Here is a 25526-nt window from a genome sequence, read left to right on the forward strand (position 1 = left end):
GGCTGGGTGGACCCGCACCATGAGCACCCCTCATCTACCTGGGCCCTCGGGAGATGCTTGTTGCCAAACCCAGACACCCCCCAGGCCAGCGCAGCCCCAGCGCTTCGGGACGGCATCGCGGTGTCCCCAGCTGAGGTCTTGAGCGATGTCTGCCCAAGCCACTGTCTGGTGATTCCTCTGTCACCGGGTTATCTCCAGTGAGGCATTAACGCTGGCCCTAACTCCCCAGGAAACGCGTTGCCATCGCCTGCAGCTCAATGTTTTCCCTTTCTAACAGTTTTGTCTGCTAGGGAAAGCTTGCATGTGTGAATTTTATGCATGTGCCGGCAGCACGCTAACTGCTTTATTGCAGTTAGAGGTCTGCAGAAGCAGCTTCTTGCCATTATACAGAGTGTGTTTCCAGGAACAGGCAATGGAAATAAGAACAGCCCTCCCTGCAGCAATCTCGTCTGCTTTCTAGAAAAGGAAGCAAACGCCCATCAGCTGCAACAACCTTTATGCCTTAAACCTCCCCAGAGGGAGCATTTCAAAGCTTCAAAAGGATTTAAACCTGTCCAGTTGCTACCGAGGCATAATTAACAGTTGCACAGTCAGCTCCAACTGCAGCTGACGAAGCCTTAGCAGCAATCCTCTATTTGTCACACTCTGGAGTATTTATAGATCCACAGCAAGGCAGGGGGGAGAGAGAAGGAGAATAACAGGTGACTTGCTTACAAGGAGGGATAACGTTTGTTTTCGGCTGCGTGACATTTCCCAGCCCCTGGCGAAGCTTTAGAGGAACAGCACACGAGATGCTCTGGGGGACACAGCAGCAGGTCCGCTTGGGTGGGAGATGCGGTGGGTCAGCCCCAATGGAGATGTCAAGGCAAACGGGGGGACTTGGGCTGTTGCAGTTGGGTGCTGGGGCAGATAAGTGCCCTGTGCCCTCACCAGGAGCCCTTTTGTCACTGGGAACTGGCCCACAGTTGCAGTCCCTTCCCACCCACATCTGCTTCCACCAGGAGATGTAGGCAGCAAGGGGCCAGCCTGATCTCGCGTGACACTGGTTATAAACTGACCTTGGACTGTGCCATTTGTCCTTCCTCATCTCTCCTCTGTGTCATTTACAACCCAGGGCCTCTTAATAGGAACTGATATAAAAATAGCAATTATCCTTGAGCTACCTTGGCGACGTGTGGGGAACAGAAGAACGCTGGGTCACCCAGAGGTTTGACCTGTGGACGGGAAGGTGATGCTGGAGCCGATGGGCAGGGAGATCTGGGTGAGCAGCCTGCTCTGGGCTGGACTGGAAATGGAAGGAGTTTGCCACCTCTGTTCTCCTTTCCAAGGGAAGGCATCCTATAAAAACTGCCCGCTATCTCTTTGGCATTTTCAGAGCTCTGAATGGGACCTGCTCAATTAAACAGCTGTTTCACATTCAGAGGGCTGTGGGAACCGCTGCTCTGGCAGTGATCTCATCTGCACTACCTCACACCAGGCTGTGCCCAGGAATTATCAGCACTGGTTTTATTTCCTGCTGTGGCTTTATGACCCCACTGAGATCATAAAAACATCTAAAGTCTAAGTAAACCAATCTAATTTTCCCCATAAACTGTCTTATAAAGAAAATTATAGCAATGCTATTCCAAAGGGGAAGGAAGGTCATAATCCTTGCAGGTAACAAGGCCTTTATTCTCTACTGACTTGCTGATTCTCTCCTGCTCAGACACCAAACTGCCCTTTATTCATTGCTCCATGGCTGATGCAACCTCCCTGGGGAGTTGCCTCACGCTGTGATGGCTGGTGAGGAGCTCAGGGGACAGAAGCTGGTGGCTGCAGCCATGGGGTGCCATGCACACCCGTCCACCCAGCCCTGCAAGCCTTGCTCTGGCCTCTTCAGTCAATCCAGCTTCACCTGACACTTCACCTTGTTCCACGGACCTGCAAACAGCTGGGCACACTGTGCTCTTTAATCCATTTGAACTAGTCTCTTGACCACAAGTAGACATTTCCCTGCGCACAGCCAGGTTTTCTTTTGCATACATTTTATTTACAGCAGTCTCCCGAGCAGCTGTTAAAGCCAGAGCTCCCTTCAGGGGGATATCCTTGGTGCCGCGTTTCTTGGGTGAAGCCAGTGGAATAGTCACATATTAAATCTGCAACACAGAGGGTGTTTTTTGTAGATGGAAAAGTCATTCTGGTACTTGGCAATGCTGCAGAGCAAGGACTCAGCTCCGGGATGCAGAGCAGAACCAGCCAGATGCTGCCAGTCCCAGCCCAGCAGAAGGGACATGTCCCCACGTCTGCCCCAGAGCTGAGGCCCCTCCAGCCCTGTTTTCTGAAACTTCTTTGTTTTTAAGGAAAATGCTTTGCTGTTGTTATTTGCCTGTTGGCATTCTCTCCTGAAATCCACACGGAAAATGCTTTGCTGTTGTTATGTGCCTGTTGGAATTCTCTCCTGAAATTCACACCCTCCCCAACCCTTTCACCCCATGCCATCAAAGTCTTTTTTGCATTCTCTGTCTGCACAAAGATCACAACTGCTTTCAATTGCGTCCCAAGCCCATCCCCATTAGAAACCATCCCTCACACAGGTCTACAAAGACACCTGGAAGTCCAGGTCTTCGGGGTCCAGGAGAGCATCCTTTTTCTCCTTGCTGTCCTGCTGCTCATGGTACCACTGTTCAGCAAACCGGACGGCATCATGGACGCTGTGGAACGCCAGCTGCCCACCGCTGTCTGTCCTGCCAGCCCACCCTCCCTCCCGGAGCTGGTGGCGGATGGAAGGGTTGCAGTTGGCCAGGAGCACCTGGACACCAATCTCCTTGTAGTCATGCTGTATCTCCTTCAGCACCGAGAGACCCACAGTGTCTATGAACTGCATTGCCCCACAGTCAAGGATTAAGGTGTGCATATCTATGGAGGGAGGAGAGGCATCGGCTGGAGGCTTCTCAGTCCTTTTTTTGGCAGGTTTCAGGCAGTCAAACCTGGTGCCAAAAAAGCTCTTGTTGTTGCCTGTGTCTGCATTTGCCCGGGCCCCCACCATTTGGTGCTTAGCAGCCAGCAGGACAGGATTTACCCCAGTTTTCTGGTAAAGAACAGTCTTGAAATAGTCCTTGTTGGCATAGTAGAGAGATGACTCAAAGCGGAAGATCTTGATGTTGGCAATACTGCTGAGCTGCTTGTAAGCGGACTGGTCCTCATAGATTTCCGTGTTGCTGACCTTGCCCAGGAGCGCGGCCCTGGGCCTCTGCGTGCGGAAGATAACGCAGAGCAGAGCGAAGCAGACGCCCACCAGGAGACCGATCTCTGTGGTGATCAGCGTGGAGGACAGCATGGTCGTCCACCACACCGCCGTGTCCAGCTTGCTGAGCTGCCACATGCGGGGGGTGTCATGGAACCTCCTCAGGCCCCCCCGCAAGTTGACGATGGTGACCACCCCCAGGATGGAGGTCTGCAGCGAGTAGAAGAGCGGGGCGACCCACAGCAGCACCAGCAGCAGCACCAGGGAGGTGACCAGGCCAGAGACTTGGGTCTGGGTCCCCGTAGACTCCTTCAGCAGAGTCTTGGTCAGCGCTGCAGAGCTGGCAAAGCAGTAGAAGAAAGAAGGGACCAGGTTGCACATGCCAATGGCAATCATCTCTTGGTTGGCACGGACAGTGTAGCCGTGCTTTTTGCCGAAGATTTCCGCCAAGGAGATGGTCATGGCGAAGCCAATAACAGCAATAGGCAGAGCATCAACTGCCAGGCTGGAAAACAGGTTTATATCTGGTAGAGTGGGTTTACTGAAGCCAGTGGGGATATGCCCACAAACAGCAGACTTGTATCGCTCTTCAAAGTTAAAGTAGTGAGATATCACTGTGGCTACAATGACCACCAGCAGCTCTATGGGAAATGGGGCCTTCATCTTCTCCTTATAGCGGTCATTGATCTCTTTGACAGGCACTATGATGGCCAAAGCAACCAGGCTGGTGACCAGGTCACAGATGTTGGTGCCCTGGATGTATCTGAAAAGGTCAACCCACGTCAGGATGAAGGACCCCACCCCCTCGTGACGAGGTATTTTCAGTCCCAGGAGATACTTCATCTGGGAGGTGATGATGGTGAGGCTGGAGCCGGCCACAAAGCCGCTGAGGAGAGGCTCTGACAGGTAGACGGCCACAAAGCCCAGCTGCAAAATCCCCAGCAGGATCTGGAAAGCAAGGCAGCCACACTTTTAGCATTGATTAAGAAGGGCTGGGAGAGGTAGCTGCCAATTTATATCACTTTGCTTCTTCAGCAGCTCTGGCTGTTTGTCTGCTGGGCATTCAGTGTGGCAGAGGACTTTGTCTGCAGTAGATAATCTGCAGTATGGGAAGCTAAAGAGACCTACCTATAATATTCATCTGTGGCTAAAGATGCCAGAGAAAGACGCCTACAAGGTCCCTGCCTCTGTCTCCTTACCAGCAATAAGGGTGCATCACTAATACTGACACTCCAGGCAGCAGCCACGTCGCAGCAGCTCCGGGTACCGCTCGGTGCCAGAAAACCGGTGCCAGGCACTGAATTTTGGTTGTTCCAGTGAAGGAGCCTGAAGCTGTTTGGTGCCAGGGAGCACAACCTCAGGAGCCCCTGCTGATGGGGGTCCCTGAGGGATGTTCTTGCTGCTCCCACCCGCACCAGGAGCCAGCCCTCCAGGAGGGGCTGGTGGGAAGGTTCTGTCCCCTCCCTTGCTGTGTCTGATCCTAAGGGATGTTTCAGACACATCTGAGGACCTGGCCTGTCACGTGGGGGAAACAAAACCCCACATTCAACCATGTTTGGGGCTTTCTAAATCAACTAAATTTGATTCAAGGGTGTCAGGGTCTAGTCATGTCAGCAAAGGTTTCTCACAACTTGTAAATCTGAACCAAGACTGGACCTTGGGGGTCTTTAGCTCAGAGAAATTCCTACAAGGGAAAGGACAGGGAGAAAACAGCACAACAGCAAACATTTGTACCTGGTAAAGGCCGACCAGGAAGCTTAAGGAAAGAGCCACAGTGATGGCGTAGCAGCTCCTGTCACAGAGACCTGTCCCATTGCTGACAGAGGTGGAGTTGCCCCCCAGCGAAGAGCCAGCACTGCTGTCACTGTACCCTGCGAGCCGGAGGTGCCGGTCCACAGACTGCCCGATCATCAGGCACAGGACACCAAAGGGGCCCACGTAGTTATGGCGCGACGTGGCCATAGCGACGTAGATGATATTGCAGAAGAAGCTGGTGTAGATTCCATAGATGGGATCCTGGTTGGCTAAGAGGGAGTAGGAGATGGACTGAGGGATGGCAACTACCCCCACCAGGAGCCCAGACACCACATCCCCAAACAACTGCGCCTTGACGTTGTAACGGGGAAGCCAGTCCAGCACTGGGAACAGCCGACAGAAGAAGGTGATGAGGGTTTGCCGACTGCACGTACAGACCTCTCCGGCTTTCTTTAGGATGAGATCCTTGGTGCTGAAGTCTGCGGGCTCATACTCCTCCAATTGGACATGTATAAAATTGGCAGGACCCTCTTCTGGTGTTGGGGAGCTCTGTCCATCTTTGCTCTGTCCTGACTTGTGGCTTGACGTGTCCTCCATGGTCCCAGGAGAGCTAAAGCAGGAGAGCAGGCAGTCGTGAGCTATTGCAGTTATGTACATTGTGCTTTGTTCAGCTCTGGGGCTCAGGGAGATTGCATGGATAAACAAATAAAGGGAAACAACCTCAGACAAATCAAACAGAAAAGCACCTTCCTGCGGTGGTGGTTGATTTGTTTGTTTTCATTTGCAGACCTGATTAACCACATGGTTTAAATGGTTTAAACTGCAGCCACACCGGCATGGATGCCCACGCCAGGGACAGCGCTGTGCTCCGTCCCGACATACCCCTTGTTTTGAAACAGGACAGCACAACGTGTTACGATCAGAAACTATTATTTCATAGAAACTAAAACATTTTCAGGAACCCTGTGCTTCTTGATGACACCTCCACTTCAGCAAAAACTACTTTGAAAATGTTGAGAGATTCCAAGCGATGCTTTAGCAACGTGACACATGGGTAAGGAAGGTAATATGCAAAATTCCCTTAACATTTTAAATTACATTGCTGGTTGCATCAAACAGGCCCGTCACAGGGGCTCCTATCTGCAGAATGAAACAGTCTTACTGTTTCTGATTAAGTAACGGAGACACTTTCCAGTGCTACTCCAAGTTTTTCCAGCCAAAAAGCAGCTGCAACAAACACGCTGTTTGTCAAACTGAGCAACATGCAGAGAAAGATTCTCCTGAGAGGAGACCCAGAGCGGCCGCAGTTTGGAAGTTGAACTGGGATGCTGAGAAACCCCGTTCCCCTGCCCTAGGGCTTCATTTCGCATCACTAGTCCCAACCCAAACCTCCTACCTCCGCCTGCGGGGCCACACACCGGGTGTTCTCACTGCCTGGAGCTTCTCCGCTGTGGACAGACCCATCTCCTCCCCCTGCAGCAATAAATGAACAGAGAAAACGCGAGGCTCACAACCACAAACCTGTTTCCTTTGCCTTCCTTCTGGTCCGTGTGCTCCTTCCCTTGGGAACAGACCTGCGCTACCCAGCCAAGCATCAGCCCTTTTATCTCGCCCCAGCCGGTGAAGGTGCCCCAGCCAAACAGAGCTGTGTTTTGAAAACAAACATCGTTCTGGGCGAGTATTTTTGATGAAAACTTGTTCTGGCCACTAAGAATGATTGAAGGCGTTCAAAGAAGTGCTCCTCTCAGATAACAGTATTGCTGGTATCTGGACGTGTGTTTGCTAAACAAGGGGAACGATGCAAAAAGTCTCCTGTGTGTGCTATTGCCCAGCCTGCCCTGAACTGAGAGAGCACGTCCTGCAAACCTGCACAACCCGCATCGTGCACGTGCCTTCTGGAGACCACCGCACAAATAAGAAGGGATTTTGCTTTGCAGAAGCAAGCACAACTTGGTAAAGTGCAGCACCACATTTCTTTCGTGGTTAAAGGTGAACAATTGCATTAGTGGCCAGGAACAGAAGGCAATGCCTCATCATCCTGAATTGAAATAGCCTCATCAATACCAGCTGTGACTGTTCTGCCCCTGTGAGCCACGGTAACAGCCTGAGGCCTCTCCACACACACTCTGCTCACCTCAGTCTCCACTTCTTCTTTTCCACCACTTTTCCACTGCTCTGGTCTCTAAGACTTTGCTGGGTGTGCCATTGCCGCCTGGAGCAGGACAAACACCCGGCACTCAGGCAGCACCGTCCTGACACCCTGTTCTGAGCGCGGGCAGGGGGCTGAGAGCCCACGGTGCTCAGAGAGGTGATGTGGGGTACGGAGAGATGACATTTTCACCAGCCTTTGATTGAGACACTGTGGAGACACCTGGAGGGAAGGAGAGGGGAAGATTGGAAGATGAGCATCCTGAGTTACATTTATCTCATCAGTGGAGGTCTGTAGCTCGGTAATTAGGAGTAAATAAACATCAGTGCTCTCTGGCAGCAGGGAAAGGGGAGCCAGCTGCTCAATATATTTATCTATTTATATGAAGTCTTTTTTTCTCTGCCATTCCTCCACAGCTCTTGTATTTTCAGGTACATCTGTTGATTGCTCTGCTTTCCCTTCCCCTTCTTTCAGTAACAGACTCAATCTTTCCCCAGCCTTGTCATTCCTCTTGTCCTTAAAACACAATTCCTTCATTTGCTTCATAATCCTTCCTAGTTGTGGCTTATCTTGTGTCCTGGCCTGTCTGACGTTGTCTCTACTCATTCATTTTCCTTTTCCATCTTCTTCCTTAGCAAATGACCCAAATTTCCATTTTCTGTATGATGCTTTCATCTTCAAATTCCCTCGCTGGAGAACTGGCGAGTTGATCACTGAAGAGCTGGCCAGGCTGGGCTAAAACCCAGCTCAGCACAATCCGCCTTTGGGTTTTTCTGTTTTACCGGCTGTGCACCAGGTGCTGGGCGGGCTCTGCATGGGCTGCTCCCCGGGAACGCCTGCACGGGGCTGTGAGCCAGGGGCTGGGGGTCTTGTCTGGGACAGGAGCGTGTATGGTGAGAATTACAGGGAAGGCAGAGACAGGCAAAGGGTGCTGCTGGTTGAAGCCCCTTAGCTCTGCATCAGCAGGGCTCAGAGTCACACAGCTGAAGGCAATGCCTGTCCTGTGCTTTTCCAAGAGAGCAGAAAGCTCCTGCCGGGATTCTCCATAACTGAGTGCTCCTACCACTCTGCTGGCACCAGCACGAAAATCACAGCATGTGCACTGAGGTCACCTAAGGTAAAAGGCATCCTCAGGGAAAAGCTGAGCCATGCTGGATCCAGAAAACATTTTGTGCAACTCGAGGACACGTATGCAGAGATAATTCTTGCAGTAACCGCCCAGAGCTGCAGCTACAGCTGCTCTAATTTTGCTCTGACTCTTCCTGGCCATGACCCAACCAAGTCATAATCCGTTATGCTAAATAGCACTGAAATACATTGCAGTAATTTTTTTAAGGCTGAATATGTAATACCAGGCTTTGTAACTACACATATTGTAAAGTCCAGGTAGCACCAAACCTGACATTTCTTGCACCTCACAAATACAGACCTGGCCCACAGGAGGGTGCTGCTCACCGGCTCATCGTCATCATCACATCGCTTATCGCCTCTTCCTCCTCAGGAGACAAACCAGGCGCCCTGGTTTATGTGGGCAGGAGCTGCCACGCCAGCCTGCAACCGCAGCAGATGGTGCGGGGGACAGTGCACACCCCATGGGGACAACACGCACCCAGCAGGGACAGGGGACACCCATTGGGGACTGGGGCTCGCTGCTCAAACACCTGCGGCTTTTCTTCTTAGAATTCATAGCTGCAGCATCTAAGGTAGCAAGCAAGCACCCGACAACAGAAAATCCATAAATATATTTTAATGGTGATAAAGAAATCCCAACGATTTTACCGTATTTGATAGAAAACTCTAGTGCTAGCAAATCTTCTACAATAAGGCACATAAGCATTTAAAAAGGGCAATTAATGCAAATCAGAGACAAGTGTGAAGGAGAGTCAACGAGACGCACAGGCTGCACCCAGAGCCCATCACAGGACGTCACAAGAAGGCTGAGGAAACACGACCCTCACCGTGCAGCGGGTTGGGGAGCACGGGGGTCCCTGGTGGCAACACACCCTCCCCACACCAGGCACCATGCAGGTCCGTGTCACCAAACACCCACCGGGACAGACCGACACCACGGAGAGAGTGGCTGCCCGGCACCCTGGATCCCACCGCCCAGCTTGGGGACATGCAGACCTTATTGTCACCGCACAGAATAGCCACAGTAAAAAGCAAGGTGATCTTTTATACATAACTACGCAACTTTGCCACATCTCATTCAAATAAATTATTTTGTAAACTGCTTAAGGTCAGTCGACCGGTGTGATCTGTTCCACTCCTGAGGTCTCGTTTGGTGAAACTGATTGGACAACTTGTAAAAGCTGCTCCAGGCAAAGTTTGCCATTTTGTTTATTCTGAAAAGCATTATGTCACAAGCATCTAAAATTATTCTGAATTTTTTAAAAAATATCAAAAGTCATGCCGCAGAACATCCCGAGGTACCAGAGATGATGGTCAGGGACTCAAGGGGGTGATGAATGTGCTTACCAGCTAAAGCGAGGCTTTACCTCTCTTTAACCATGTTTCAACTGCATTTCAAATATACATAAAATTTGCCTCCTCAAGTGAAAAAATAGATAAACTTGGACCCAAGTCCAGCAAAACCTTTTGCTTCCCATGTTCCTGTGGAGTCCTGAGGTCATTTGGGAGCTGCACAGAGAGCTGGAATTCAAATAGTTTTGGCAGGGAAGTTACTCAATGGAGATGTGAATCTCTATCCAATGCCGTAATATCTTGTGTATTTGCACTTTAGAGAACAGCAACATGCCCTGGCTTACACAATCTCTAGAAAATAAAATATAAACATATTAATCATAATATGACCTAAATATTTCTATTAAATATTTGCCATTTTGCCTAACCAGAGGCATCACTTTTAGCATTGTTATAATCTCAAAATAAAAAGCAAGACTCAGTTACTTCCATTTCAGGTGGAACTTTTCTGAAATAGCAAAGATCAGGCAGGTTTTCACACTAGCAGCTGAGCCCACAAAGGCTCACAAACACAATAACCAAGTGCATGTAACTCTTGGGACTCAGCAAGGTCATCCACAGCGCAAAGTCCGCACTAAAGTCATCGCTGCTTTCATCTATGCCAGCATAGTAGAAGTGCAAAGCCCTTCTGGCGTGGACAGGTACATCGGCATTGAAGTCACACAACGGCATCCTACGCTGCGACTCAGCACAGACACAAAGCACCTTGTACGGCACGAGCAGCAGACGGCTGCTATCTGCATCACAGCTTCATTAGCTTAGCCATGCCCGTTAAAAGAAAAATTAAATGTAAATCACTTCAATCATTCAATCACCTTTCCAAAGCGTATGGAAAAAACCCAAAACAACACAAACCCGGAAAAACAGGATAATGCCCTGAAACAAACTGTTTGCCTGAAGAGTGCTCCTGCACCGCTTCTGGGATGGAGACGCGTGGGGGATGTGACTTCAACCCCCTGAAAAGCTCCTCGCACCGTCAGCGCTGGAGGTGACAGCAGGGAGGTGTGGAACAGCTGGTTAGTGCAGCCCACGGGTGACAGGCTCGGGAACTGCACAGGGTCACTGCTCTTCTCGGGGAGGTTTGGCTATAGAAAGACTTGGACCCACCAGGCGAGTCCCAGATCCAGGACCTGGCGCAGGCAGAGCTCAGCGCTGACCTGGGCACACGGCTGCGGGTGCAGCTGAAAGCCCCGGTGCGGCGCGGGCTGCTCTCCCACCTGCAGCCCCTCACCACAGACCCGCCGGCTGCGGGTTCCAGTGTCGCTCAGCACAAGCGAGTGGAGATGAAGGGACAGCTGAGTTCTCCCCCGAGAGAAAGCACCTTTCTGTTCAGCACTGCAGCCCGAGGGGGACGGAGCACAGCGGCCGTGAAGCTGTGCTGTCCTGGCTGGGAGAGTCTTGGGTGGATTTAAGACTAAAATTAGATAAAAATAAATGAGCACGAGAACAGAAATCCCTTAGATATGTAGTTCAGGACAGCGACTCACGCGGCAGCACCGAGCAGGAACTGGGGCCTGGGTTATTATTATATTCCTGGAGAAAGGCACATGGCTGCGTACCAGTGTCACCACAGCCCCAGGTGGCATTCCCAGGTGGCACCGTCACTTCTGCAGCTACACAGACCCTGGCACAGCCCAACACCGGGCCAAGGCTTGTGGGGAACACGCACAGCGGTGCTCCCCACAGGGCTGGGGTTATTTCACCCTCTGTTCAGGGACTTTAGCCTCATCAAAAGATCAGGCGTGAACATTGGGCAGCAGGTCACACATAACAGCAACATACAAAGGCAACGAGTCTTCTGTTTACAGTCAATCCCATGCAATGTCTTACAGCAAAACACAGAGAGAGCCGCCAAGAAGGTGGATGCGAGTCTCCCAGTGAACTAGAGAGGAGTTTACAAGGAAATCAGGATCAATGAATCATGCAAGACTAAGGTAGGCGATGCCATTATAAATCCAAAATAAGCACCACACGCCCCACTGCAGTACCTTATCTTGTTTTATGAAGTGGCCTGAAGACTGTTTCCATATCAAAGCATTCACACAAGTGAAACATTTATTAGTGCAACGGCCACATTAGGAGGAACTGCCACTGCTACCTATAGCAGCAGTAAACGGAAAACAGAGCCTGACATTTCCAGGAGTCTCTAGTACAGCTGAGACCACGAGTGTTAATTTCCATAATGCTGTGTTGTTGTCATTAATGAATGTGCTAATGATCTCCTAATTCTTCATTTAGACTGCTAATTGCTGATTAGTACATTTGGGAATGGAGATCAACTGATTTATACCATCTTCCAGTCTGGCCCCAGGTACTGAAGGGTGCGCCTGGGATGGACATTCCTGTTCTAGACAGATGGATAAACCCAAAAACAATCGTTCTGAGATTCCTATGGATTATACATTAAGCTGTGAGGACAGAAACAGGAGTATCACAAAAGCCTAACTGGAGATATATACATATATATATCTGCTGCATCCATCATACAGCAGCAAAAGGTGTATATATATGTACACATACACCTACACACATGAAATTCCTTTATAAAACAAATTCTTTGGGGCAATAGTTTTCAAGCAGTGGTCCCTGATTCCTAAATGTGAAATTGGATTAGTTCCACAGGGTCCATAAACATTTTCAAGCAAAACACAGTTCCTGCCACTCAGCTTCAATTGGATTCATGTCTCTGTTAAAAAGTCACTCCCAGACTAAGGAAAAATTGCTGAAAACCCACTGCTTTAAGAAATTCCAGCTATTATAAGCTCTAATCTTTGGTTAACTCCAAAGGACTCTCTATTATATTGAACTCTCTGGCAAATTGCATTTATTTCTGTTCCCTTTTTAACCAGTGCTGCGTGCATTAATATAGATTTATTAATACTATGACCTCTGGATGTTATCTTAAGTAAGAATGTTAAAAGTTGTTCTTTTGGTTGGCTGGCTGCTTTTGCTGTTGCATTTTAACATGGTTTCTTTGTATTTTGCTTGAAATGGAATTTGGAGGCTGTATTGCCCGTTGTGGCTGCACAAACAGCACTGAGGCCAAATACGACGTGCTCTAGCTAAACATAAACCACTTCGGCATATCTCTCAGCTGTAATCTACATTAATTCATCAAAAAAATCAATTTATGGCTGTTTTATTGTGCTTTTATGTAAACAAACACCCAAGAGCTACAAATCCACATCCCACTCGCTGTGGGAAGCGCGTACTTCTCAGAAGTAACGTTGCTATTCTTCCCTCCCCGGCAAAGGCAGAAGTGTTTAAAAATGGTATTAAGGCTTTTGTTTAAGGTTCTAGAGATGCCTTCTGGTAACGGTTCTAGAGCTGCTTTTGTGGCACCCAGATCCCTCTCCACACCCACCCGGGGCTCTGAATGGGAACACAATGCAAAACAGGTACGATGAGGCATTATAACATCGTTTCCATCCTGCTTGCACTCCCTGCATAGCTGTTAATGCCACTCACCGCTTTTATATGGCTTAGGCTAATCCACTCTAGCAATACCAAATTGGCAATTCTAATTACCCAAACCGCATACAGGATTCTTAGCCCACAGTAAAAAGTTCACTCAGGAGGTTCCTGCGGGAAAAACCCATGATCAGCAGTAGCCGTTTGGGATTCTTCTCTGACAAACACGCCGTAAGGCCGAGAAAGAACAATATTTGTGTTCAGTCCTGCAGAAGCTTCCACATTTTCTCGCTGACACTTGGGAAACCTGTTTCCTTAACAATGCAGTTCTAGAAAAACAAAGCACAGATCTCAGGTACACGCTACTTTTGAACACATCCTACAGCCTCCCCCGGCATTTCTAGTTGATGCTACAACGTCCTAAAAAGTGCAGTAAGTTCAGTTAACATACAAAGGTTCCCCGGTCCTTTCTGACACCTCGTCCCTGAGGTCCCAGCTCCCAGAGTGAACCCATATGTGCCATTTCAGCTGTCACAGATGAAGGGAACAGCCACTGGTCCTAGCTCAGAAATAACCCACCAATCCTAAACTCAAAAATCTGTTTCTAGTTAGAGAACGCTTCACCATTCATATTGTATTTGTATTCCTTTTGTATTCTATTCCTTTTGACTCCTAGCTCATGATTTTTGAACAATTAAAGATGAGAGTATTGCCTTTATACAACAGCTTTTCCCTTCTAAAATCTGCAAGGAACCTGCAATTCAGAGTGTAAACTCCCCTGGGAGAAGCCACCATCTTCCAAGGAGGTCCTAAATGCTACATATAGCTGGTACTCAGTAAAAACATGTCTCAATTCTGCCTTCATAATTGGATTTTGTTGGTTTAAGAGAACCTACTGCTTGTATTTTAGCATGAAGAACAGGCACTCTTCACCATTCTGCATAACTTAGAAGTACAAAGTTTAATTTACACTCATATGGTCAAATAACGTTCAAAGAATCCCTGACGCCTTTTGCGATGCCTGGATTTCTTGGCCTGTCCATCCCCATTACATCAAGTCCATGACAGAGCGTGTGTAAAGGGTCTGAGCTCAATAAAACCTGGATTTACACATGAATTCTGTGCGACATGGACAAATTGGGGCAGACGTTGGATAATCTACTGGCCCTTTTCATTTTGGTGCTGGTGATTCTGTCCGCCTGGCACATAAAACTGGCTACGAGGGACCGTTTTCTGTCGAAACTCAAGAATGGGAGATGTTTCCATCTCTAATGTCCACAATCCTAAAGAGCTCCTAAATATTAGGAAAATGAATGATTGACCATAAGCATGAATCAGACTTCTAAACTGTCAGCTCTGAATAAAAATCATGCCAAAAAAATTCGAGCTAAAGAGGGAAACTTTCTCGGCATGTATATGCCCATGTAGATGGCCTTTTTCCCCCTCAAAATAAGACCTACTCCAAAAATAAGGCCTAGCATTTTTCAGGATTTTTGAGGATGCTCAAAATATAAGCCCTACTCCAAAAATAAGCCCTAGTTACAGTTCATTTAAAAAAAAAAAATCAATTAAAATAGTGTCCAGGCAGCTATACATGTAAAAAAGTAAAATGAATAGGCAATAGAATGCAGCAGGACAGATACACCCCACACCAAGAAAATAAGACACTCCCAAAAGAATTGCACTCAAGAGACAACACGAGACCCAGAACAATGTAGATTGTCGTACCTGGAAAAAGGAAACAGAGTCACAAGAAATTAATGATGGAATTCAGGGTTTGGAGAGTTATGATGATGTTCCAGAACGTGATGACGTGACTATACTTGAATAAAAGTTGATTTTTTTTGTTCAAGAATAAATGTAGATTGTTATTCATGGAAAAATAAGACACCCCCTGAAAATATGCCCTAACGTATCTTTTGGAGCAAAAAAAATAATGTAAGACCCTGTCTTATTTTCAGAGAAACAGGGTAGGAGACAAGCATGCCCTCACTGCCTGGCTGCATTGGGCTCTCAGGAGACAAGCCCAAGGCCTCTGCAGGTGGCAGCTGGTCAGAAGCTACTCATTAACACCTTCTCATGCATGCTTGGATTTTATTTATCTATCTGTCTCAAATTTAGGGTGGTTACAGGAATCACCAACCAATGACTCCACAGTAAAGACCAAAGCAACCAGTCCTCGTCAGTTATTTCTTAGAAAATACAAAGGTGTGGTAACACGGAAAGGCAATGCCAGAACGAGAGACAAGAAATGAGCTGCCCCTCATTATTCAAAATCCTGCCCCATCCATAGAGACAGGGGTGCAATAAAGACTTCAATGCTGGTGATCAAAACTCAGAGGGGAACTGAGACATGGAAAGTTCAGGAGAGAAGAGAAATGAGATGAACCACCATATGAAAACTCTTAGATTCACAGATTGGACGTAACCAAGTTAAAAATCATCTTCATTCAGCACCACCTATTGAATCACTATAGCAGGCAGACCAGACTTAAAGCATCAAAACAGACTGCGCAGTAGCCAGGTGTTAACAACCCTGCCTCTTTCCGCTGAGTGCAGGTATATCGCACGGACATACAGACCCACAGCCATTTTTTCGCCAGACTTCGCTCCAGCTTGCTGCCTTCCCACCACTAGTTCTTGGAAGCGCTGGTCCCATTGTGCCCCTGCGCACCCAGCGCAAAGTCCACGGCCTGGTGCACGCTGTGGAAGAGCAGGGGGTCCTCCCCCTCCTGGAAGAATTCTCCTCGGATCAGGGAGCTCCTCACCGAGGGATTGCACTGGGCCAGCAGCACCTGCACACCGATGTCCCTGTAGTCCTTGCAGACCTCTTTGAGCGTGCGTATTCCTGCCGTGTCCAGAAACTGTACCGCACAACAGTCGATCACTATTGTGTGAAACCCAAGAGGTTCAGAGACAAAATCCACGGAGATGCTGGTCTGATTGCCACCAGAATCCACCTCTTTATCTCTAAGCATTCTTTTTGCTGCTTTCTTCTTTGCTGCCTTCACCCAAACTGGGTTGACCCCGGTTTGCTTGTAGAGGGTGGATTTAAAGCACTCTTTGTTGATGTAGTAGAGGGGCGCTTCGAAACGGAACACCACGATTCCCGGCTTGGTCTGCAAGTTCTTGTAAGCAGACAGGGATTCATATGTCTCGGACTCTGCCACCCAGCCAAGCAGCGGCGCCTCCGGCCTCTGAGTCCGGAAAATGACGCAGAGCATAGAGAAGCAAACGCCAACCAAGAGGCCGATCTCGGTGCTGATGAGTGCTGAGGCCGCCATAGTAACCAACCAGATCACGGTGTCCACTCGGCTCAAATGCCACATTTTTGGCAAGTCCTTGAACTTCCGCAGGGCTCCTCTGAGGTTTACAATGGTTATGACAGCAAGGACGCATTTCTGAAGGGAGTAAAATAAAGGTGCAATCACAAGGAGGACTAACAGGATTACCAAACTAGTGACCATGCCAGACATCTGTGTCCTACAGCCTGTGGACTCTTTCACAAGAGTCTTGGCAAGAGCTGCACTAGTTGTGAAGCAATGGAAGAAAGAGGGAATGATGTTGCAGAAGCCAATGGCGTACATTTCCTGGTTGGCCTTCACAGAGTAACCATGCTTCTTGGCAAACATCTCCGAGAGGGAGACGGTGATGGCAAAGCCAATAACAGCTATGGGGACAGCATCCAAAGCCACGTTAGGAATCAGGCTCCAGTCTGGAGGGCGGGGTGGCAGAAACCCAGTCGGGATGTGCCCGGCAACACTCGAGCCATAAGTCTCTCTGAGCTTCCCAAAGTGAGATGCCAGAGTAGCTGCCACAATCACGACGAGTTCAACTGGTATTGGAGCCTTGAGCCTGGATTTAAAGTGTTCATTCAGCTCTTTGGTTGGGATAAGTACAAGAAAGCACAAGAAGCTGGTGATGAGATCACAGAAGTTGGTCTTGTGTATGTTTTTGAAGATGTTTATCCAGGTGGTGATGAGGGAGCCAACGCCGCTGCTCCGAGGAATGTCTATGCCCAGGAGATACTTGGCTTGCGAGGTCAGGATGGTGAAGGAGGCACCTGTGACAAATCCACTCAGCAATGAGTCAGAGAGGTACACCGAGACAAAGCCCACTTGAAAGAAACCCATGGCCACCTGGAAGGAAGCAACGACACACAACAGGTTAGGATGCAAATCTGACACATGTCACCACTGCGGGGCTATGGAGGGAGGAGGGACTCAAAACCATTGTGCACAGCCCTGGAGGATAAGGAAAACAGTCTCCAGCATCCAGCCGGTCCTGGTTCACACATGAACTAAGTGCATTTCTAACACAGAGAAGGCTTTTTTGAAGGCCTTCACACCCTGAATCTGCATTTATCATTTGCTCATTGGTTCAGTTTTAACTTCTGGTTACCTCAGCAGGCAAAGAAACCCAGGGGAAAAAGCATCTGAAATGCTGGCTACTTCTGCTATTGCTTTCTCAAGTTCTTACAGCCTCTGAACTTTGCAGGGATCCAAAACGTTTTTGGTTTTCTTTGTCTTACACTTGAGCTCACAACCTGCAGTAAAATCACGGCTTCCGGCAGACCAGCTGTCCTTCGCACTGCATAAAGTTCGGTGCATCTGATTCAGATAATACAGGAGCTGCCATCTCTTGTGATGCAGATTACATAGAGAGAGGGAAATTTAAGTGCCTTTTCATTAATTTTTATTAATGCTAGTTGAACGGACAAATCCTCAGTGCTTTCTCATGGGAATCACTAGTCTTATGGATACCCAGCCCACACGTGCATAAATGTCCCCTCATCAACCTTCATGCCAAATGGAGCACAGACCTTCTCAAAGCAGTTTGCTAGAAACCTTTAAACTCCCCACGCCGGACAAAAGGGCTGTCTACACTGTTACCTGCAGGCCAGAACTTACAGGTATTAAACTTCAAGTAGCGCCAATTTGATAGAGCTTGTTAGGTAATTAAGGCAAAATAAAGCAAGCTAGAGTCCTAGCTGGGAACTTCACAAGAAGCAGGAAGCATTACTGAAGAGAAGGCAGGTTTGAGACCTGGACTGACTGGACATGGGCTCAGAGCCAAGCTCTACAAAACGCTCCCGCACAGCCTCGGGAATCCAGTTAATTCAGATGAATTTTCTGGCTGTAAAACATTAGCAGCATTGTCTTACGTAGTTATGCTGTAGGCAACTGGTGCGAGCAGGCTTGCGTTCTGCCATTTGATTGTAAAGTTTCTGATACAAATAATGCGATTTTGGTTGGAGCTTCCAATTAAATATATATTTGAGGCTGTGAAGACCTATTGGTTAATGGGCAGAGAGACAGCAAGTGGAATAGGCCTAACATTCAGAAGTATTTAAGATTAAGTAATCTGACTCCTTCATATAAAGTTACTTAATTGCACTTGTACTTGCAAAGAACATTAAGCATAATTCACAGCTCCAAAACTACATCCATCCTATGGTGATGAAACACAAAATCCAGTGTATCTCAAGAGCCCCAGAATGGTTCTGAAGTTACTCAACACTAAATTGCAGTGCAAGACAAAGTCCCAGGTTGTGTCTAAAACCAGTGGTTTAGAGCATCACGGGTACATTTCCTTTTCTACTCTACAGTTTGATTGACCATCACCCCGCAGGCCACTGTAGGAACAAATTAACGTGAACTCACAAACTGAAACACCACAGCTCTGCGGCAGCGTTAAAACTAAACCCACTCTGGTTAATGCGTGACACTCTAAAAACAAAGGTACCTGCTTTAATTTCAGCCAGCAGTGAATTCTAGGAAGTCAGTAGAGACAGAGTGGTAAAATATCGTTGAGCAATATATTTTAATACGGTAATAATTAAAAGTTTTATTTCAAACATTTTATCATCTTAGTAGTATCTTTTTCATATAACAGCATTGTTTTGGCTTTGAATGGGCAAACAGCCAAGTTTTACAAGCACAGTGACAAATAAAAGAAAACCAGATGTACTTTTACTGTCCGGATCATTTTTTGAGAAAAGGCAAACGACTCAAGTCTGGAATGAAAAGCTGACACACCACATTTTGGCCCAAGGAAATGGAGGCCAAAGCAGATTGCACAGGAGCAGCAGGTGGTTATGTGCAAGTCCTTATGGTCCCCAGAGTGGCAACACAAGCACAAAACGCTACTGAAAACCAGGAAAGGACACAGAGGAGTTTCCTGCACCACAGTAACCAGAGCTGTCCAGCCCTCCCCGGGATGCGGATCGAAGACACGTGCAAGCCCAGCAGGCTGCTCACGTGGACCATCACCTCCAGAAGAATTAAAGCTTTTTTCCACAGAACGCCTGCTTGTCCACCTGCTCTTACCTGATAAACTCCAGCTATGAAGGTCATGGTGGCTCCCACTGTAATCGCATAGCAGCTTTTATCACAGAGCAGCTGCTGCGAGGTGTGATTCCCAGGCGGAATGGTGGCGTTGACGTGCTCGGCTGTGTCCGTGAGGATGCTGGGCACAGCTGGCTCTAGGTCGTAGCCAGCTCTCTGTATTTCACGATCCACCACTTGTCCCACCATGAGGCAAATCACACCGAAGATGCCAACTGAGATGTGGCGGGAGGTCCCAAATATGAAATAAATAATGCCAGCAAAAAACGATGTATAAAGACCATAAATAGGCTCCTGTCCAGCCAAGAGAGAATAGGCAATTGACTGTGGGACGAGTAAGACCCCCACAATCACACCAGACATGATGTCTCCCAGTAGGTACTCTCTTAGTTTGTATTTAGGAAGCCACTGCAAGATGGGAAAGAAACTGAGAATATAGTCTTTAGCTTTGGCTGGAGTGCAGCTGCAAGTTTTCTTTGCTTGCTTCACCACCAGAGCCTTCATGCTCCTCTTCTTCTCTTGGGGCTCCAAGAACATTCTGTGATGGAAACTGCATTTAGCATCATCTCCTTCTGGCATTTCAGTCACTGAACGGACATTGTTGAATTCTGCCATTGCTGCCACCTCAAGGACTCCCTAAAAACAAAGAACCACCATTTGCGTTAAATCATAAAGGAATGTACTACATGAGGCTCTTTAATAGATTAAATAAAGTCTTTATTAAAACAATGGGCTAAAAGTTCAGCACAGAGAAAGCTATTGCCAAGCCAACTTGTAAAAATCCTTTCCATTATATCCCTGTTAAGCAATGAATCACCTCTCAGAGATGAACCGTCCTAAAACAGCCTGAGTAACTGATCCCAACCATAGCAAAAGAACCCACACAAGAATAGAAGCAGCTACGCTACTGTACTTTTAGACTGGCTTCTCTTTCCAGATAAAAACACTCAGATTTCTACAACAGCCTCGCGATTAGAAAGCAATTCAAGCCAAGCAACCCAGCTCTTCCACCTCACACCACAGCGGGGGTCTATCTGAACGCACAGGGCAGATGCTGACAGCTGGCCAACAGAAAATACCAGAGGCGGGCATTCATGCTTAACCCAAAAGGTGTTTACCCAGAGACAGCGAGCGTCTCTTTGGTGGGTGAGCTGCTGCATCCTTCCAGCTCAGCGAACACAGCTCCCTTTGGCACAGATGGCTACCGTGTTCGGAACAGAGACCTCCCTGGCTCCAAAACTGCCAACAGTGGCGTCCACAGGGATGGATTTTCTGCACAAGATGGACACTGTGTGCCTTCCTATTACCACGACTTAGACAACCTAGGCTCTGTCCCATGCAGACTGAATCTCATTGCCAGGTCTCATACTCCATGTGAGATGCCTTATTAATTAATACCTACCTCTGGCTCCCCCCACCCGGCAGGTAGCAAAGCGTCGATGCTTTTCTCCAGCTCCTGCTCTGTTCCACATGCCCACACCTCCCACTCTGTATTCAACTTACCTGGACCACACATGAGGTCTGCACACCAGAAAGATGAAAATAGCCCTAAAAAACCTGAGGAGAACGTGCCTCGTTCGGCTGCTGTTCGGAGCACGGGCAGAGGAGCTGCTTAGGGAAAGTCACCTCACAAAAGGAAAAATGAAGCTTTAACGCACTGCTGGGTTAGGAGAGACCTAAGTGAAAAATTGTATAGTTTGAACACAAGTCCTGGTATCTCTGCCCTTCTTTTGGTCCTGACAACTGGAGAACCAAGAGTTCTGCATCCAAAGATTAGTCCACCCAGAACTTTAGTACTTATATATTTTTAGGGGTAAATTTTCAAATGTATTTCTTTGTCTTCATTTTTGCTCGTTATATAAGTCAATCACTTAGTACACTGGAAGGAAAGAGAAGAAAGTTTCCGTTTTGTATGCTTGTATGTTTGATTGTTCCAAGCATCTATCCTACAATCCCCTGGCCATGAGAAGTTATTGTATTGCATAGCTAGATACACCTTATAATGATGAACTTCCCTTAGCTAAGGCCTTCCAGTTCAGGATCTTTATTGTGTTTAGATTAATTCCAGGCTCAGAAGAACTGTATGAAGAATTAGGATATTTATAAAGAAAGGTGCACTGCAAGAAGTCACTCACTCAAGATCACACAGTGATCACGACTGGAGAAGAACCCATCCCCACCCTTCCAGATATCCAACCTCACCCACCCGGACAGCACCGCAAAGGCTGCTCAGGTTTATCTATAGCGCTAAAAAAAGAAGGCAAACACTACACAGTGAGAACGAAGCAAATATAGCATGCAAAAAGCATGTGTCCACAGCACTCTGCATAGGCACATTCTGTAGTTGTATTTGCTCAAGCAGTTTCACAAGGACAGAGTTACAAATCAAAAAGCTCTTCATCCAAAGCTAGGCAATTCAATGCTGTAAAAGCTGGGGGAAGGACTCGCCCTATGCTGCTTTTTATGTACTTGACTGAGTTTGTTTTCTGAGATTTTAGTAAATATTTCAGTAATTAAAATCCTTCCAGTTCCTCTCTCCCTCATCCCGGACCTGCAGACAGTTCACTAACCCGGGAGCTTCTCTGTGTGTCCGGAACACCAACACAAAACCCAGACCCAGTTTAGTCCTGCGCAGCGCCATAAATCATCTGCATGGTAAATGACACCCGGGTTTTTTTAGTCCTGTGTAGACAATACAGAAATGTTTTAAGTGAAAATCCTTTTGGCTCCCAAGCTCTGAGCAGACACTGGGTCTTTGTGCTGACCTGCTCCACAGCTTTCCCCACGCGGCGTGAAAAGGGCCTTTGATCACACAGCCCCTGCCTCTCACCGCGTCAGGACACCAGGAAATGACACCATTTCCAGCAGCGGTTTCACCGTTTTCTGCCTGAAAGCAACGCTCTGTATTACTTTTGTAGCCGTTGAGCCCAAGTCTGCCTAGTAAAACTGGATTTTCTTCTTTGAAAAGAAAACACCCTTTGGTTCAGTATACTCAAGGGCACCCTGTGTAGCTAACTTGGAAAAGGAGCTACTGTGCCTTTTTGTTTTGAAAGCTGCTATTGACACGCAACAGATTTGTATGTCTAGAATTTGCTTTCATCAGCTCCTTTTGGCCTAAGATCTTCAGGGGTGTCTGATTGCCACAAAGCTTTACTTAAGACACAAAGAAAGAGACTATAACCCAGAACTGAGGAAATTTCCAGTATCTCTGTGTTATCAAGTGACTGCCATAAAATAAAAGATATGTGGAGGTGCTGCATTCTTGAGATCTGATGACTTTACAGACTACTTCTGGATCCCTTCTGGGCCTTTCGCACCGATCCATGGCACGGCAGAGGTGAATCAGCACCTTCCCAGCACCTGTCTATGGGAAACACCACCTGATGCACAGGGCTGTGCCGGCTCCAGCTCCATTTCTGTCACCTTAACAGTAAGAGAATAATGGATTGTGGAGCTCACTCACCCGCTGGAATAACTTATTACAAGCTTAAACTAAAGACATGAGCACTTAAGAGTAGAAACTAAACAGGTAGTATTCTTTCTATCACACCGATCTCAGTTTTTCAGGTTATTTCTCTAAATTTCACATGCACGAGTCGTCACCGTATGCAATCACCACCCACCCTTGTGTACCCACTTGCTATACGCACTTAAATACTAACGCATAAACACATTATATAAAGAGAGATGAACGACTTTTGAAGAGAAGTAAAGAAGCAGCAGGTGAATCAGAAATTCAAGTTCCACACAAACTGAACCAGGATTGGGCATCTACCTCTGGGTCCTTGCACAGTCTCACTCAGAGTATAGAAGGAAAGCAAATAACAAATAACTAATTCTTTGTCTTTACTCTTGCTGGACAACAGCCTTTTCCACGTAATCTCTTAACAGTTCTGGAGCAATAAGGAAATTCACTACTGCCACGATAACACCGAGATAGGTGCTGGAACACTTCACGTAACTCAGAAAAAAAGAGTCAGGTTTTTGACAAATTCCTTAACATCCTCTGCCAAAACATTCAGGCCACAAACACTGATTTCAACAAGAGACTTAAAAATCATATGAACACTGAAATCCATACAGCAACATGCAACACATTTAGGAATAGAGCCACCTTATTCTTGGCACAATAACCACCAGCCGTTAACTCAAGTGGGAAAACCTGCAAGGCCAGACAATAAAACATTGCTGGCGTGAAATATTCACCCTTTTCCTACTTCAAACGTTAAGTTTTCCTGCGTGGCAGCAGCGGTGAAGCTGCAAACTGGGCTCAGGCAGCTCCCACCCCCACCGTTAGCCAGCTCGGTAACACACTGAGGGGCCTGGGGACAGCAGGGTGACCATGAGCCAGCACTGGGCCCTTGTGGCCAGGAAGCCAATGGTACCTGGGGTGGGTTAGAAGGGGGTGGTCAGTAGGTCAGAGAGGTTCTCCTGCCCCTCTGCTCTGCCCTGGGGAGACCACACCTGGAACATTGTGTCCAGTTGTGGCCCCTCAGTTCCAGCAGGACAGGGAACTGCTGGAGAGAGTCCAGCGCAGCCACCAAGATGCTGCAGGGAGTGGAGCATCTCCCGTGTGAGGAAAGGCTGAGGGAGCTGGGGCTCTGGAGCTGGACAAGAGGAGACTGAGGGGGGACTCATTCATGGGGATCAATATGGAGAGTGTCAGGAGGATGGAGCCAGGCTCTTCTGGTGACAACCAGGGACAGGACAAGGGGCAATGGGTGCAAACTGGAACACAGGAGGTTCCACTAAGAGATGAGAAGAAACTTGTTCCTGGTGAGGGTGGCAGAGCCTGGCCCAGGCTGCCCAGGGGGTTGTGGAGTCTCCTTCTCTGCAGACATTCCAACCCACCTGGACACCTTCCTGTGGAACCTCATCTGGGTGTTCCTGCTCCATGGGGGGATTGCACTGGATGAGCTTTCCAGGGCCCTTCAACCCCTGACACTCCGGGATTCTGCGGAGAGCTGCAGCGAGGCCGGGAGGAGGATTCTGCCCCACGGGCGCTTCCGTGGGCAATGGCGGCCGAACCCCAACCCCGCTGCCGGCCCCGGTGCCCGGGCGGGGAGCAGCGGCCGCGGGTGCGTGTGGCCGGGAGAGGGCTGGGCAGGAGACCCGCCCAGCTCCGGACGGAACGCCACGCACAGGGCTGGCATTGGCTTCAGGGAGTGTTTCATTTTTATTTTTTTGTTTTAATAAAATCTCCAAGAACAACACACAGCACAAAGAAATCCACGCACTTTTTATGCTCCTGAAACCGCGAGGTTTTTTTGCCGAGAGCGCGTCTATCGCTTCGGAAACCAACCAACGTGTAAGTTTCCAGGACAGTAGGAGGGAAGTCGTAACGCTTTCAATACAACATTCAGTTTCATCCTCTCGATCTCACCGCTTCCTTCGCACGCAGCCCCGCGGGGGGCAGACACCCCAACCCCGCCGCTCATTTTCTGCCTCCCGCTATTTTACGAGCCGGGGTGCCAGCAGGAGCCGAGCCCAGCAGACCCCACCGCCCCCCCACAGCCCCGCTCGCCCCTTCCCCCGCCCCGGGACCCGCCCGTCCGCCCCGTCCCACCGCGCCCACTCACCGCGGGGCCGCCGGCGGCTCCACGCAGACCTGGGGCGGACAGGAGGGACGGACGGACGGACGGACAGACCGACCGGCTGCAGCGGCTCCCGGCGCCTCGGCAGCGCCGGCCCGGCCCCCTCGCTCCGTCCCGCCCGCCTCCCCGCCCAGAGGCCGCGGAAGGGCCCGGAGCAAGCGCGGCGAGCGCCGGCCCCTCCACCCGAACGCGCCAATTACTTTCTAATTAATTAATTATTTGCTAATTAATTCCAAGTGTGTTGTGAATTACGAGCGGCCTGAAAAAACCTGGTGCAGAGAGCGACTCACTGATCCTTCTCCTTACCCCTGGAAAAGTTCCACCCTGCAGCAAAAAAACAAACCAGAGGAACTCTAGTGAAGAATCCGTGTTTCTGTTAATTAAGTCACACTCACGCTTTTAAGTTGAAAGATTAATTATGCGTGGCTAACTTGTGATACAGTGACCTTCAACTTCCCATGGCTGTCATAGGGAAACGGTACCAATTTTTGAGAGAAAACGGCCTGATGTTGCTTTGGGGCACCACTACTGTTCATTAAAAATAATCTTCTAAGATTCCTCAG

At 48.4% G+C, this 25526-nt stretch overlaps 2 protein-coding genes across 3 annotated transcripts; both read right to left on the reverse strand.

The window, feature by feature from the left end:
- Nucleotides 1-2039: 2039 nt before the first annotated feature.
- Nucleotides 2040-10283, reverse strand: LOC309445285 (sulfate transporter-like; the record flags this gene model as incomplete). The annotated part of the gene is made up of 5 exons (XM_082063915.1): nt 2040-2135; nt 2588-4171; nt 4958-5588; nt 6375-6451; nt 10119-10283. 5 exons carry the CDS (start codon nt 10281-10283, stop codon nt 2130-2132), a joined length of 2463 nt encoding a protein of 820 aa, XP_081920041.1. The 3' UTR covers nt 2040-2129.
- Nucleotides 10284-10662: 379 nt separating this feature from the next.
- SLC26A2 (solute carrier family 26 member 2) lies at nt 10663-24990 on the reverse strand. 2 transcript variants are annotated; one of them, XM_082063847.1, is made up of 4 exons: nt 24949-24990; nt 22687-22792; nt 19352-20005; nt 10663-17161 (listed from the first exon to the last, which is right to left on the reverse strand). In XM_082063847.1, exons 3-4 carry the CDS (start codon nt 19982-19984, stop codon nt 15656-15658), a joined length of 2139 nt encoding a protein of 712 aa, XP_081919973.1. In that variant the 5' UTR covers nt 19985-20005; nt 22687-22792; nt 24949-24990; the 3' UTR covers nt 10663-15655. The 2 variants fall into 2 exon arrangements, with proteins under 2 accessions (XP_081919973.1, XP_081919972.1); XM_082063846.1 differs by lacking the exon at nt 22687-22792 and having other exon boundaries at nt 24949-24982.
- Between the last annotated feature and the right edge of the window lie 536 nt (nt 24991-25526).

This window comes from Streptopelia decaocto, assembly GCF_964273445.1.
Source record: "Streptopelia decaocto genome assembly, chromosome: 12".
In the NCBI taxonomy this organism is placed as follows: Eukaryota; Metazoa; Chordata; class Aves; order Columbiformes; family Columbidae; genus Streptopelia; species Streptopelia decaocto.

Coding starts and splice junctions, on each gene's coding strand:
- SLC26A2 (XM_082063847.1), bottom strand. CDS start 19,984: ATGGCAGAATTCAACAATGTCCGTTCAGTGACTGAAATGCCAGAAGGA. Junction 17,162..19,351: donor TCATAGCTGGAGTTTATCAG/GTAAGAGCAGGT, acceptor GCTTCCTTCCAG/GTGGCCATGGGTTTCTTTCA.